The sequence below is a fragment of the Hyaena hyaena genome, unplaced genomic scaffold (assembly GCF_003009895.1).
Source record: "Hyaena hyaena isolate Hyena2069 unplaced genomic scaffold, ASM300989v1 scaffold_628, whole genome shotgun sequence".
Classification (NCBI taxonomy): domain Eukaryota; kingdom Metazoa; phylum Chordata; class Mammalia; order Carnivora; family Hyaenidae; genus Hyaena; species Hyaena hyaena.
In genome coordinates, this window is record NW_024081261.1 from 490,734 (window position 1) to 507,552 (window position 16,819).

At 41.7% G+C, this 16,819-nt stretch overlaps 1 protein-coding gene across 1 annotated transcript in view; it reads right to left on the reverse strand.

The window, feature by feature from the left end:
- Positions 1–16,819, reverse strand: part of COL4A3 (collagen type IV alpha 3 chain) — a 136,128-nt gene that overhangs the window by 70,238 nt on the left and 49,071 nt on the right. The window contains exon 2 of the mRNA XM_039257611.1: positions 2,076–2,132. Coding sequence (XP_039113542.1) covers positions 2,076–2,132 — 57 coding nt within the window. The remainder of the gene's footprint in view (positions 1–2,075; positions 2,133–16,819) is intronic.

Below are 16,819 nucleotides of genomic sequence, written 5' to 3' on the forward strand. Positions count from 1 at the left end.
TCTTTTCTTTACAACTTAACCATAACATTTGGTGTATATTTTTTTCTTTGGATCAATAAAATTAGCTCTCAGCAGTAAGTATAACAACAGTAAAGGAAGGTTAGGGTAAAAGGAAGGTTAGCAGCTGTTAATATTTGTAGGCTTGAAAGCGCTTGCCTTTGGTCTTGTAGAAACTACGTTTCCCCAAAAGGTGGCGCTACACAGAGCAGAGATTAAGAGACAGGGAATCAGGAACTGGGGAGGAGGCGGGGAGCCCAGTTATAAAGTTGAGATTCATGCAGGGTGTTTGCTTGCTGGGAGATGGAGAGAGCATGAAGCCAAGGCACAAGAATGTGTTTGGGGAGTGTGCATAATTGCTGCGGTAGCTTGAAAAGAACAGCGCACAGGCTATCAGTTTTAGTCCTTTCTTGATTACACGGGAATTAGTAATCCAATCTATTTGTGTAGGAGATTCAGGAGATCTCAAGAGTGGCATAACCAAAAGGGTGAGCTGAATAGTTTTTTAGAAAGAGTTAGATGCTCTTATGACAAAGCCCCTCGTAATGAGGGAACATAATTTAGGCCCAGTGAGTCACATGATTCTACCAATACATAATTTTCCCATGAACATGGATCCTGGGATTTCACACTTTAGTAGTAAAGGTTGATTCAGTCAATTTAATTACCGAATTGGCAAATTGAATTTAAAAGAGAGAGAGAGATCCAGTTTGCTATTTCACAGTGTTGTGTGCACACACCCACATCCCATAAAAAGAGAAACAAAAGAATTTGCTAGGCCTCTCCCAAAACTCAGTTACTCTCACACATTCTAGAGTAGCAGCTTGCACATAGTAGGGACTTAATAAATTCTTGAATGCAAGAATAAATCCCAGGTTTCCAACATGGATCTGAGTATATACATTCATAGCTTCAGGGAAAAACTCAATTCAAACTACGCATTAATTATAGAATAACTTGAAGCAAATATAATAATTATAGTTACTACATAAGTTACATGTAAATCATTTTATCTAAAGAGCTAAACATATGTTCTAAAATATTTTTAGTCACCCTTCAGTATTGTTAAGCAATTCATTAGCGTCCCCGAAGAAAGGGTTTAATAAACAAAGAAAAAACTTTAGTTCTGCCTCTGTCTTAATTATCACAAATTGCAAGTTAATGGAGCGAATTAATGAGATTTCATGGCATTCTTTTTTTCCTTGAAGTCTGCAATGGAGCTATAGCTTTCCCCCGCTATTCGAAAGCACAAAGGTCTTACAGAACTTTCCTCAAACTGAAATGGTGTAAAGCAAAGAGTATCCTCACTTTCTAAAAGTTTGAATTACACCATTTCGCGTTTATGAAAAACCTACATGAGTATGGTAATTTTTTTTCACAGAAGCAAAAACCCTCTTTGGAGTTCTTTGGCTTAGCAAAAACAAAGGCCAGGGTAGGTCTTTCCTAAAAACGAAGTGACGCCAGGCAAGCTTTCAGAAAGCAGGGGACATCTGTACTTCCTCGTGCTGAATTTTGGCCTCAACCAGAGTGTCGCTGCAGGATTGCTTCACCAGGGGGCGCGCTTGCACCAGCGCGGCAGGACTTGAAGTGTGCGGATTTCAATGCCTGGGTCAAAGTGAGTGAACCGAGCTGTTTTCATTTGTTCTTTTGTGTTTATCAACATTGTAAATAGCGTTATATATATAGACGCATTCTATAAACTTTCTGTCTTGCTAACTTGCTCCTTTTTTTTACAGACCAAAAAAGTTACAATTTAACTGATAGAATTTACAGGAGTTGTCTGAAACTTTCCAGAAGGCTTCTATCTATCTATCTATCTATCTATCTATCTATCTATCTATCTATCTATCATCTTTTTTCTTTCTCTCTTTCTTTCTTCCTTCCTGCCTTCCTTCCTTCCTCTCTCCCTCTCTCTTCCTTTCTCTCTCTCTCTCTCTTACTTTCAGTTAATGTTTATACATGATGTCTTTAAATTTTGATTTGGGAAATGGAATAACAGACTGTAGGGCCTTCTGAGAGTGAATTCTTGGGTGAGCTCTGCAGAGGGAAAAAAACCAATATTAAGATTTTGTTTTTACCTTCTCTCCTTTGATCCCATCACAGAAGCACTGGCCTTTGTCTTTACAGACACAGCCCTAGGAAAAAGGGAAAAAAAGAAAGGGTTTTGTTTAACAACAACTTAATAAATCCTGACTGACAGGGCAAAAGCAAACATATTTTTCTCTCCTTTGAGCATTAAACACTATTCATTAGGAGCCATGCGATACAGGGCAACATTATCAAGAGAAATAGAGTCGAAAAGTGAGATATTGCATGTAGGAGAACTCTTGGGTGGGTGTACGTCATTTTTATCATATGTGGGAATTGAAAGTTATGCGAAATACAAAGTCATCTACCCTTTTTTTCAGGATAATATATCATCGAACCATATGAAACTGATATAATTGGAAGCAGAAAGTGGTCTAATGTGGCAGATTTCTTAGGTTTAACATAAAACAGATATATGCATATGCATATATTAACTGATCATACCTTCCATAGGTAATTCGAAGGGTTTCTTTTCCTGAAATGATGTTCAAAGCTGAGAAAAGATGATCGATACCCACCATGTGTCTTTCAGGGTAACAATCTAATTGACTAACGTTGGTATCAAAATGTTCTTAGTTTAAAACAAAACCAAAAATTTAGCTGAGAGCTTGGGACCTCTTATCCCATCTAAGCAGTCACTGGGACACATTTGAAAACCTACGCACCTGCCAACTCTAATGAAAAGTCAATTTTTAAAAATTGACTGCCAGCAAAAGAACAAAAAAGGAGTTTAGAATCCTGGAGTTGCAATGTGTTTTGATACATGTTCTATGTTTATATATTTATCTTTTTAATTTTTTCTTCGGGTTAATATTAACTGAGAACAAGTTGGCTTTCCACAGGAGAAGGATTTTAATTGACAGCAAAGGCAGGGCAAGTCTAGGGCATATGCTGGCTGGTTGATAGGAAAAACAAAAGGCAGATTGCCTCAGATATTTTCAAAGTGGAAGACCCTATTTATGCAATTAAAATAAGATGTACAAGCAAAAATACCTTTAATTAAATATATTTCCTGAGCCTAGGCCAGTAGGCTATGTTGCCCTTCAAGGAAGGGAAGTGTATAGTAATTTTCGGACACCACATTTATATACCTCACAATTAATATGAATGAAGAGTGACTGATTAAAAAGGAAACTTTAGGGACACCTGGGTGGTTCAGTCGGTTAAACATCTGACTTCGGCTCAGGTCATGATCACATGGTTTGTGGGTTTGAGCCCCGCATCGGGCTCTGTGCTGACAGCTAGCTCAGAGCCTGGAGCCTGTCTTCAGATTCTGTGTCTCCCTCTCTCTCTGACCCTCCCCTGCTCATGCTCGCTCTCTCTCTCTCTATCAGAAATAAAAACAAAACATTAAAAAAAAAAAAGAAAAGGAAACTTTATATTCTCCCCAAGTGTTGGATATTTGGTATTTTTTAGAAGACTGCATTTTTGGGGTTAAGTCATACCTTGACTTAATGCTTTAACCTTGTATTTCTAGATTTTTTAACTTTTATGCTCATTTCAACCACATATTTAAGCATACTCTATGAAAGCAATCATTCCCAAATAGTGGATCCCTGGACCTGGCAGCAAGCTGTGAACTTGTCAGAAATGCAAATTATTGGTCCCACCCCAGGCACCCAACTGGGGGTGCCTCTCACTATTCTGTCTTAATAGACCCCTCGGGGTGATGCTGATATCACTGCTCTAAACTAACACCTAAAATCTGAGTCTGCGAGATAGAGCTCATTCTGTTTCTGAACACTCTTGTTTCGCACACAGCCTGTGGGGGTGGGGAGCAGCAGGGCCTCAGAAAGGGGTCTGAGTCCCACATCAAGGGGAGCACCAGATATTGGGCAAGAAAGCTCAACCCTCCCAAGGACCCAGAGCTCTATTTCGGACAGTGTTGGCGGGCCACCATTCTCCAGGGACCATGAGCATCTCTGATTCTTCTGCCTCCCAGGCACAACCCAGCACGTCCTGAGAATCTCCGAACCACAGGTAATCCTCTAACCTCTGAAGAAGGTGCATGGAAGCCACGAAATAGGTCTTATTTTACTTCTTGTTGTAAAAGCCATATTTGCCATACATAACTGGAAATATTTGTTTAAAAAAATTTTTTTTTAATTTTTTTAATTTATTATTTCTAGGAGAGAGAGAGAGACAGCGTGAGCAGGGGAAGGTCAAAGAGAGAGGCAGTCACAAACTGAAACAGGCTCCAGGCTCTGAGCTGGCAGTCAGCACAGAGCCCGACGCGGGGCTCGAACCCACAAACCGCAAGATCATGACCTAAGCAAAAGTCGGACGCTTAACCGACTAAGCCACCCAGGCGCCCCTAAAGTTAGATCTTACACAAGATTCTTGATGACCATTAGAAAATGGAGAGCTGTTTAATTTTTAGCCAATCTTTCATTTCATACCTTAGATTTAGTCTCCATCAATGCTTTCACCTGTAACCAATACATGCAGTCTGATCTCAACCAATGACTGCCGCAGTTTCAAGAAAGAATCCTCAGGACCCACACTGGTGGCATTATTCAGGGGTTGGGTGTGGAGCTCTCTGTGTGTGACCATACTGTTCTTTGACTTCCCTCTTGCCTGGGGCCTGGCTTCTCATCATCATCACAGTGACTCCGCTCCCCTTTTCTGATCATCAAAACCACAGTTCCTGAGTTTCGACATTATTGTCCTTCAGTGTGGATCTCGCAACTTTAGGGGCAGCATGTTTAGCCCTTGTTTGTATTTGGTTTCTTTGTGTTTACATAGAAGGTAAAAGCCCTATTTGATGGTTCAAAAACAGCTGGTTGGTTAATCAAACAAGATAAAGTGAGAAAGCAGAAACAAATGAACAGATTCATAAATATTTTAGACATTTTATAACTTACAACATATACATCTACACCAATTCTTCAGTGTTATGAAAGAGGGTCCAGGTCTTTTCTTTGGGAATGGGTCTGCTGTTGGAATTCTGTGATGTCATTTTTGCTAAGTCACACCTATAATGCACCACTGACAATGTCAACTTTCGCTTTCTTTGAAACAGGCCAATTGTTGAGCAATTTGAGTAGAGTTCTTCTAGATATCAAACCAGGTTTTTCTCTAACTTCTTAAATGTTTTCTCAGCCATACTTAATTGAATAGCAGTTTTTCTATCATTTGATCAAACCTTCCAACCTAGTTGTTACAGAAACACAAGTATTATGCATTCGCATTTAACCAATTTGGTATTTAATATATTTTTTATTAAACTTTTTTCTGGTTTTTATTATTTATTTTTGATACATAGAGACAGAGCATGAGCAGAGGAGAGGCAGAGAGAGAGGGAGAAACAGAATCCGAAGCAGGCTCCAGGCTCTGAGATGTCAGTACAGAGCCTGATGCAGGGCTCAAACCCACAAACCGTGAGATCATGACCTGAGCAGAAGTCAGATGCTTAACCGACTAAGCTACCCAGGCGCCCCTGTATTTAATAAAATTTCTTTGTTATAATAAGTATAACTGGCAGAAACCGCTAACTCTTGGCAATCATAAAACCCTACCAATGGAATAAGCATATGTTAGTGTACGAGGGAGAAGTAAGGGATGGGTCTCAGGTGGGTGATGTCAGTGGGCATTGACTGGTCTATTATTGAGCAGGCATGGAGAGTTCTGGTCAGTCCAGGAGTCACTCAAAAGGAGAGTCATTGAGAGGGGATCTACTGTACTCTCTATTCATCCATCATGGCATCCACACGCAGGTGGTCAGTACTGTTGGCAAGACTCCAGAGCCAGGTCCAGGGCTTTTTTCCATGCCTGAGTTAGCAGAAATGCTCCCAAACTGTTCCAAACTGTTCCAACTTTAATTTGCACTTAAAATGGTAAGGCATTGCCTGCCTATATATCTGCAAAATTGGACTGACTAGGACTTCAGAGAATGTGACAATTTTGCTGACATGTGGATGCTCCACCTGATTAAATAAGCTCAAAATTATAGTCAGGGCCACTCTCTGGCAGTTGTTCAACTGCTGCTTTAGAAGTAAGTGCTGTCCGTGTGACAGAGCAGAGAGCCCTGCACAGGGCTGTGAACATTAGGCACTTCACTTTCCGGGGGGTAATGACAGTAACCCCAGACTCAAGATTCTCATTTCTCTCAATGAAACTGTTTTTCCTGAGTTAAGTTTTAAATTTGCAGATGTGTTTGAATAATTCAAATAGATTATTAGGCTAAAAGATGTAGTGGCTATATTTTCATTTTCATGGAGTTTGATTCACTTTTTTGGACTCACGTTTGAAACACCATGGGAGGTTCTTTCATGGTAGAATATAATATAACCCATTACTTTCTATTAAAACTTTTTGTTCAACATTTATTTTTTTTTGACAGACAGAGACAGAGCATGAGCAGGGGAAGGGCTGAGAGAGAGGGGGACACAGAATCTGAAGCAGGCTCCAGACTCTGAGCTGTTTGTTAGCACACAGCCCGATGTGGGGCTCGAACTTACGAACTGCGAAACCATGACCTGAGCTGAAGTCAGACGCTCAACTGATTGAACCACTCAGGTGTCCCATAACCCATTACTTTCTACTTAAATACCAAGTAACTTAAAAACCAAAGTGGCCACATGCTTCTAACCATTAAGAAAGCCTAACTGATGGATACTTCTTAAGCAACATTTTATGATTTTTCCTCTTCCAATAGTAAAGTACCTCTTAGTTTCCATATACCTTAATGGAATAAGAAATCATTTGTCATGAGCAGAAAGCTCTTAATAATGATTTTATGGGTTTTCTCACCCTGCTAACCATTAACACATCAGGAAGTGATCCAAGATTACATGATGGTTCAGTGCTTTTGCATATTAAATAGTTAAAGTATTAATAGTGAGAATAATTCATATAAAGGTCACATGCATTTTTTACAACCTCACTCGAAATGCAAAGTAAACTTCAATAATAGAGAATCTTAAAAGGTTTAGGAGTCTAGAAATCGCAGGTCTTAGGCCACATCTACATGGGATCTATTCCTAGTTTTGCCAGCTATGAACTGGAGCTTTGGACAAATTACTTAACCCTTCAAAGTTACCTCTTCTAAAAAGGAAGATATTAACATCTGTCCCGCAGTGTTTTTGTGAGGAGGATCTGAGATGCGGTCAATACGGAGCTTGCAAAATGCCCTGTATCCACTAAAAGACTCAGTCAAAGGGGGTCTCCCTCTTTCTCCTTTCTTGCTGCAACACTCTAAGCCAAAGGACACACATGCCGTTGTCTGGTCCTTCCTACCATCGTTCCGTGTAAACATTTCTTCCCGAAGTTGTTTGTCCGACGCCAATGAACTGGCACCGATTCCAAGAGTAATAGTAAGAGAGACCAATTTTTGTTAAACTGCAAATGAATGAGGCAGTATTTATTAATAGTAGTCTCAGAGTATACTGAATATATTAGTTGATATCATTTGTTCATGAGCACAGATATAATTTATTTTATTTGTTTAGTAAAATATTGGTTGGAAACACCAATGGTACTTGATGCTTCTGTGAGAAAGGTGCCAGGGCAAGCGCATAATACGAAGGCAACTGGCACTTTTCCGGAAGGCTGATCTCAGCTGCTCTCACACTCTTCTTTTGTCCCAGCTCCTGTCGTGCCCTTGGAACACTCACGGATCACCCCCACGTTGCCTTCTCCTCCTGGCAATGTGGCTGAAGGGTTAAGGGCTGTGGTTCTAGGACAGACTTCCTGAGTCTACATCCCAACTCTGCCAAGTCATTTGTGTAGTTTTAGGTGATCTTTAGTGCCTCAGTTTCCACATCTGTCAAATGGGGTCAAGTGGGTTAATATTGGTAAAGTATATGGCAGGCTTACTGAGGGCTGTGAAGGAAACCAGAATATGTCACCCGAAATATGCCTCTCTGACATAAAAATTACTTTGAATTGAAAGCAATTAAAAAGCAGTGAATGCAGAGAAGGCTCCCCCTTTTCTGTGCAAAGGCAAGACATAAATTTCCATTTGACTGGAGATAGGCTCTTACTAGCCCAGAGGCAGCACCAAGGGACTCTTTTTTTTTTTTTTTTTTTTAATATTTTTACTTATTTCTAGGAGAGAGAGAGACAGCGTGAGCAGGGGAGGGTCAGAGAGAGAGGGAGACACAGACTCAGAAACAGGCTCCAGGCTCTGAGCTGGCAGTCAGCACAGAGCCCGACGCGGGGCTCGAACCCACAAACCGCGAGATCATGACCTAAGCGAAAGTCGGACGCTCAACCGACTAAGCCACCCAGGCGCCCCACCAAGGGACTCTTAAAATAAACCTTAACTACTAGTTACTCCTGCACCATTTACTTCCTCCAGCCCAAACCCCTTTGTCTTGTTAATTCTTCACAAATTTATTACTTCTTTGTCTAAAAGGTGTTAAAGCTTCCTGCTCTGTTCACTTCTTGGGCTCTTCATTTCCTTGTGAGGCTCCCAAGCATATGTAAAATTTTAATGAAATGTGTGTGCTTTTCTCCTGTTAATCTGTCTTTGTCAGTTTAATTTTTAGACCCAGCCAGGGACCCTGAGAGGGTCCAGGAGAGGGGCGCCTGAGTGGTTTAGTCGATTGGGTGTCCGACTTCTGCTCAGGTCATGATCTCACCGCTTGTGAGTTCGAGCCCTGAGTCAGGTTCTGTGCTGACAGTTCAGAGCCTGGAGCCTCTTCAGATTCTGTGTCTCCCTCTCTCTGCCCCTCTTCCTCTCTCTCTCTCTCAAAAATAAACATTAAATTTTTTTTAAAAAATTCAAGGAGAAATTTTCCTCCTCTACATCTCTTACGGTGAGCTATCAACAGGATCAGCAGCTATCAACAATAAATTAGTAATTTATTAATTTAATAGTGCTACTTAAATGCCCATGAATTAAGGGCTTCCTATGTTTTCTAGACTGCAAGTAGGAACGACGTCTCACAATTCCTTCCATCTCCCCAGCACTGGCAGGCAGCAAACCTTTATCCTCTTACTCTTTAAAACAAATAAAGAATCTAACTATGCACATGCATTTGTGTTGGTCGTTAACAAACCAGGAGAAAATTTCCAAATAATCTTGGGCATTTCCTCTCTCTACCCTTACAACCCCATGTGCCCATCGTCTGTGCATTCCCGTGGAAGGCAAGTGGCCTTCCCTGCCTCCCCCATCCACCAGCCTCGCCTCCCCCACGCCCAGCCCAGCCCGATTTAGTGTAAGGGGAAGTTGGCAACGTTCAAAGCTGGTTAACACTCTACTGAGCAGGTCTGTTGATTCTGCATTATGATTATTGATCCTTTGCCCGGCCAATAGCCTGAGGCGAAAGTTTTTGTGTGTGAAAAGAGCTGACCAAGTGTGGCTGACTGGGCCAGACAGACTCCATGAGCTGCTCTTTGCAGGGCCCCTCCATCCCGCGTCTGCCTTAAGCAAGTGACCATGAGCCTTGGCAGCGTGCCCTCCAGCAAAGGAGAGAGACACCCGTGTGCCGCTCTCGCAGTGGCCCCTTGTTCCCTACCCAGGAGCCGCTGTCACACTTGGGTGTCACAGAAATTTCACTGGAGCTGCCACTTCCTATCTTTCAACCCCTGTCCAGAGAGACATCACTAGTCTAGACATCTAAATCAGCCACCCGTTTTTGATTTTCTGGACGACAGCAAGCAGGCAGATGGCTGGCTCTGACAAAGACGGTGGCAGTCAGAGGTCTCTGGTACATTTGGGAATAAATCCGGTAAGAAGGTTTCGTCCATCTCACGTAAGACACTGAGTGGGATTCATACCTAACAGCATTGACTCCAGGTATTTTTTTCTCCTTCTTGCCCTAAAAGGTGTTGAATCCAGTACGACCAAGAGGTCTTCGCCACTGACATAAGATTAATGGACTCTGAAGGGTCCCATGATCAGGATGCTGAAGAGGAAATGAACTTTGATCGGTCCTATGATGAGTTCCGTGGTTGACACGATTTGAGCAGTGACCACACACGGCACTGCTCAGGCTCTCCGCCTCGTGCACGACCTCATTTACACCTGGTAACAATTCTGTAACAATACACTAGTATTAACCCTCTCTCGTAGCTAAGAAACCTGGGATGCCAGAAGCGAGAGGTAGTTATGAATGGAGCTGGGGGGATCTGAAGCCAGGTGGTTTGACCCAGAGCCATATTCTCGGCCATTGTGCTATAGTTAATGATTAGCTGGCTTCGTAGGCTACTGAGGATGGGGGCAGGGACTCAGACGCATCTTCTCCCCTCACCCTGCCGCTGGGCCCCCAGTGATGGGATGTAAAATCCCAGCGATAAACACAACATGGTAGTTCATGAAATTTGCTGTTTAAATTGGAAATTGGCACACTGCACCTCACACGCCAAATCCAGTCGGCTGTTTTTGTACTGCTTATGAGCTAAGAATGGGGTTTTTTTAATAGTTAAAAAAAGAAAAATAATATTTTGTACCATGTGAAAATTATATGAACTTCTAGGGGCACCTGGGTGGCTCAGTCAGTTAAGTGTCCGACTTCGGATCAGGTCATGATCTCACGGTTCGTGGGTTTGAGCCCCGCGTCTGGCTCTGTGCTGCTGACTAGCTCAAAGCCTGGAGCCTGTCTTCAGATTCTGTGTCTCCCTCTCTGACTCTTCCCTGCTCACGCTGTCTCTCTCTCTCTCTCTCAAAAATAAATAAAACATTAAAAAAAAGAAAATTACATGAACTTCTAATTTCAGTAGCTATAAACAAAGGTTTATACTTTGTTAAGAAAAACACTTGTATGTGTTTTCTCCCTTGTTCTACCTTGATGTTGGCATAATACCCTTGATGTTGCCTCAGCCCACAAAGCCTAAAATAGCCGCTATCTGACTCTTTATAGAAGAAGCTTGTTAAACCCTGGTGTAATATACCTTAACTCTAGTCTTTTCTGTGGTCATATAGAAGTTACAGTAAAAAATTAAGACAGAAACATAAGAAGGGGCGCCTGGGTGGCTTAGTCAGTTAAGCGTCTGACTTAAGCTCAAGTCATGATCTCTCAGTTCTTGAGTTCGAGCCCCGCGGCGGGCTCTGTGCTGACAGCTATCTCAGAGCCTGGAGCTTGCTTTGGATTCTGTGTCTCCCTCTCTCTCTGACCCTCCCTTGCTTGTGTTCTGTCTCTCTCTCTCAAAAATAAATAAACATTAAAAAATATTTTCTTAATTAAAAAAATTGGAAGAAGGGATCGATTCTGAGCTGCAGTGAGAGATGGTCTGGCAGCTCAGAATAGTAGACAGGATCTCTCTCTTCCCCTCTTCCCTCCCATATTTGCCTCCCCTTCTTCCTACCACACTTTAGTCCAAGGGTTGTGGGGCAGGAGAGCATAAGTAATACGATTTGGGGGTTGGAAGAATCCAGTAGATCATCTAATCCAAAAGTTCCTTATGGTTTAGACTTCACAGAGAAGCAAATAAAAAAAAAAAATCAATGAGACCAAATCGGATTGTCTTATTCATAATTTGCTACATGTAAGGGTGACAGACCTTCGATAGCCAGGCCTGAACCAACAGTCAATCAGTCATCTACTATCATCATTCCATTAGGAAAGAAAAACACATTAAAACACTGTAAAGGAGGCAAGTAAATCCTCACAGAATGCAAGATCGTCTTTTAAAGTGAAAATAAATGACATTTACTTCATAAACAATAGCCACTCTATTCTTCTTTTTCTCAGTTACCTTGGTCTGGTGAAAGTCTGCACTCTCCAACACGGGCATGACATCGGGAAGCACTAACCTAGTTACAGCTGTCCCTCTCTCTTCCACCTACAGCTCTTCTGCTCAGCTGCTATCTGCTTAGTGACCCAGAGCTCCCGGTCGTCCCTCTGAGGGTGTCAGCAAGCTAATCTCACACAGTGTAATGCAGGCTAACAAATTCATTTTTTATACGCCCCGTAACTAATGCATCTTTTACCAATAAATGCCTCTTAACACACACACACACACACACCGCTCCCACAAATGCCACAACTGGTAGAAAATTCGAACTCCAGACTGACAGGTGAGACGCATGTTGGGGCTGAGGGGGCCCCTTAGTGTGCATGTCTGGTTTGCTATGTAGGCCCATGTCTTCCAGAAGATATCGTTGATACTATTATTGATTTAAAAAAGGAGCTTGCATATGAAACTCATCTCCTCCTTCCTTGTTTGACAACCAAGGAAGCAGCACAGTTGAAGAGGGCATGTCTGAGTTCTCGCTGACCTCTCCAGAGATGCTACTTCAGACGTGAGACAGTCTTCCTGGGGAAGCAGCCCTTAGCTCTCGTCCGTGTGGAGGATGAGCACATGGCTTTCACTACTTCCACCAGCTGTCACCTGGCTCATTATGCCAATTGTCAATAGCAAATCTAAAGTGAATTTAAAAGTTTAACATTTTTCAGCTTTGGGTTCTGGGAGAATTGCCAGAATGTTTTTTCCTTTTTTAAGTGTATTTATTTATTTTTGAAAAAGAGAGCACGGGGGAGGGGCAGCGAGAGAGGAGAGAGAATCCCAAGCAGGCTCCACACTGTCAGCATGGAGCCTGGCATGGAGCTTGAACTCACAAACCATGAGATCACAACCTGAGCCAAAATCAAGAGTCCAATGTGTAATTGACTGAGACACCCCTGTGCCCCATTAGAAGTTTTTAGAAACTCTGCACTTAATCACATAAATATAAGACATTTCAATGAAATGAAAATATTCATTTTCTATCTGTGAACCTAAAGGAATCTAAAAGAAACATAACAATCTGAAAGTCACCAATAAGATTAGACCAGTTTTCCAAATGGAAGCCTTCTCTGGATTCTCAGGAAGACTGATGTGATACTATCTGAAAATATGGACACTACTTGGGTAGCAATATTATTCTGAATAATAAGAAGAAAAAAACAGGCTTGCTTGTGTATGTAATAGTTAATCCTGGAAGATAGTTGTTTAAATGCTTTCATATGTGTCTTCTTGTGTGTGTGTGTGTATGTGTGTGAACCAGAATAAAAGATGGATAAAGAACAAATAATTGTACCAACCCACAAGACAAGAAAAACAGGTGAAAAGACAAAAACAGATGAAAACTGTCAATTGTTAGAAGCTGGATGGCCAGGGAAAGCTTTGAGTCAACTGGACCAGTACATTTGTAAATACTCTGGCACATATCCTTTGTGGCCATAATAGATAAGACACAGAAGCAGTAAAAGACCAATTCAAAAACAAGATCAATGTTTCTGTTGATGAAAATGCAATGGAAACACAAAGCAGTGGGAGGGACTGATGCCTTAGAGGCTGGACTGAGTCTAGAAGGTGCTTTGGAGTTTGACTGCTGTGCATAATAGGGACCATTAGCCAAGAAACACCGTCTTAACACTATTTGGATTGGGATCATGAAGGCATCCCCAGAGGGGCCATTCCAAAAGGGTGGGCACACACAAAGGAAAAAGAAACAGAAATGACAAAAATTGGAATAGAGAGCACGGTGGCCAGTTTCCAAGATGGCCTCCAACGATCGCTCCTCCCGGCACTCATGCTCCTTGACAGCCCCCTCCATATTGAACTGAGGTTGTCCGTGTGACCGACAGAATAGGACATGTGTGATGCCGTGTCGCTTCTGAGACTAAGTCACAAAATGACACTGTGATACCTGCTCTGCCTTGGGTTACCTGTTTTGGGGGAAGCCAGCTGCCATGTCAAGTCAAGGAATCTCATGGAGGGGCCCGTGTATTGAGGAACTGAGGTCTCTGGCAACAGTGCTGTGAATGAGGTTTCTTGCGAGCTCGCCTTCCAGCTCTGTCAAGACTTAGATGGCTGTTGCCCTAGCCTACAGCTGCTGAACCCCAGGAGGGACTCTGAGACAGCACCACTCAACTAAGCTGCTCTCAGAGTCCTGAGCTTCCAAAAATGTAAGAGATGACAGATGTTCGCTGTTTTAAACTGAAAAATTGGGGACAGTCTATTAGGCAGTAATAAACAATACAGGAGTCCCGACTTAAAATTTGATGGAAATGATAAAAGAGAAATTCAGAAAGTTTCCCCAGAAATAGGACAAAAGGAAAAGTGAACAATAAAAAAAAAAAGCTCACAAGTTTTGAGGATCAATCCAGGATGTCCAGTATCTTACCAAATGGAGTTTCAAAAAGACCAAAGAGAGAAAATTGGAGGAAATTATCAAAGAAATAATATAGGAAATAATTTTCTAAGTGAAGAAAATAAATATTTAAATTGATGAGGCCCACTAAATGTCTCCCTCTTACAAACATACCCATCTGAGGCACATTATCAAAACATTCCAGAACACTGAGGACAATGAGAAGATTCTAGAAGGAAACAACAAGAAGAAATAGTCACAAAGGTACTTGAACCAAAATGGCATTGGAAAAAAAATGGCATCAGATGTGTCAACAGTTATACCACAAAGGAAGTACGGCATGTAGGCCTTCAGAATTCTGGAAGAAACTGATTTTCAACCTGGACTTTTATACTCACCAAATGATACATTAAGTTTGAAGAGACACAGATTATTTTCAGTTATGTAATGAAGCAAAAATATCACCCTCCAGGCATACTTTCATGGTTAACTACTGAAGGATGTGCTCCATCGAAGACAAAAGAAGCAATTAGGTCAAGAAAGGGAAAGACCTGGGATCTATGAGAGAGGATCCAACTTGGATTGGATTATCTCAAGATGACCAAGGTATAAGTAAATAAATTGGAGCCAGAGGGTGACAGCCCCTCGGGGGACACCAAGAAAACTGACAAGTGTGGCAGCAGAACATTGAAAAACTTCAGGAAAAACAAAAGTTTGTTCAAGAAAGTTGACAAACATGAAAAGCAGTGACATAGCAATGAGCAACATTTCTGACATCCTATACTGCTGATTCAACCAAAAGTTTTGACAGAGGCATATTGGGAAAATTTGATGAAAAGGAGGGTTGTAGTTCACAGATGGGTCCTCATCTACTGAGCTGCAAGTCAATAGATAGTGTGAAAATAACTCTAGAAGCCTGATTGTCAGAAATATGGAGGTAAGTAAGTGGGAGAAATAGCTGGAAGGTTCAAAAGTAGTTGCTTTGGGCGCCTGGGTGGCTCAGTTGGTTAAGTGTCTGACTTGAGCTCAGGTCATGATCCCGTGGTCTTTGGGTTTGAGCCCCGCATTGGGCTCTGTGCTGACAGCTCAGAACCTGGAGCCTGTTTCATATTCTGTATCTCTCTCTCTCTCTGCTCCTCCCCCACTCATGCTCTGTCCCTCACTTGCTCTTTCTCAAAAATAAATAAGCATTAAAATTTTTTTAAAAGTAATTGCCTCTTTGGTGGAGAACTTAGGAGAAGGTAGGCTGAAGGGGAACTTTGTTTTTGTTCCAAGTCTTTAATATTACAAGTATTTTTTATTATTATGATTTACTATCTGTATTTTTTTTACTTTGCTAAAAATTAACAATAGCAAAGAAAGTTCACCTCGAAACCAGAAAAATTTCCTGTTAACTTTACATTTAAAGTCCTATAATTTATTGTTTTCTCAACCTAAAAAGCATTCTAAGTTCTTCTTAAGTGATGTTTTTCTCCAATTTGGAAAATCACCAATCTAGCTTTGACTTCCTGGTAGAAAAAAATACAATGAGAATAAACATAGGAAATTTTTAAAGAAAAAAGATTCAGACATTTGATGAAGAAATCTTTGGCTGACCATTCTCTGCCTACGAAGGTCAATCCTGGAGGTTGCCTGACCTCCCATTTGCTACTGGTGGTGGAACATTGTCTGTTTTTAAATTTTTTTTGTAACATTTATTTATTTTTGAAAGACAGAGAGAAAGCACGAGCAGGGAAGGGGCAGAGAGAGTGAGACAAAGAAACCGAAGCAGGTTCCAGGCTCTGAGCTGTCAGCACAGAGCCTGATGCGGGGCCCAAACCCACAAACCATGAGATCATGACCTGAGGGGAAGTTGGATGTTTAACCTACTGAGCCACGCAGGTGCCCCACGCTTTCTTATTCTAAATCGTACACTATGAAGACTGCAAGAAGCCTTAGGTTTCTGTCTGATACTGAGTTCAAGGTTAGTCCAGATTTATTTGGAGCCCAGAATTTCTCCTTTTCTCTTGGGGAGAGGAGCTGACTACATTTGGGGGAGACTTACGAGAATAGAGGCCATTATACTTGCTAGGTCTCTTGCCCACGGCTGGGGCTAGATTGGAAAGGGGGGCCCACAAACCCGTGGGCTTTGTTCCAGGCATGCTCCTCTTAGAGACGACTATTCCTTTATGGTTGAATTGGGCCAGGGCTCCATTCCTGGCCCATGTTGGCCACTGTTGTGAAAATATCTTCTCCCTAAAAGTGGAGGATGGATGCCGTCCAATTAACCCTTTGACTGGGGCAGGACATAAGCCAACAAATCACATATAGAACTCTCTATGAAGGGTAAGGAGAGAATCTGATATCCTGAATCTGCTTTTTAAAATAAACTATAGAAATGCAGGAATGTTTTTGTTGCGTTTGTTATGATTAAGACGCTTCTTTGACAGCACCAGTTCAAATCAAATCATGATTAAGAAAAATCTGTTTAGTTTCATGGTATTCCAATGGACAGTTAGGATCGTGGTTCTCAACTTTTAGTACACATAAATTACCTGGAGTCCTGAGTAGTCTTAGTTTTTCCAGAATCCCAAGCCTAGAGAATAGTTCTGAGTGCCTGGAATCTGCATTTAAAACAAATTGCCCAGGAGAGTGGGTTGTATGGACTCCCCAGAACACATTTTGAGAATCTCCTTTACATCTTGAACATTAAATATCATGTGTTTTCACTCA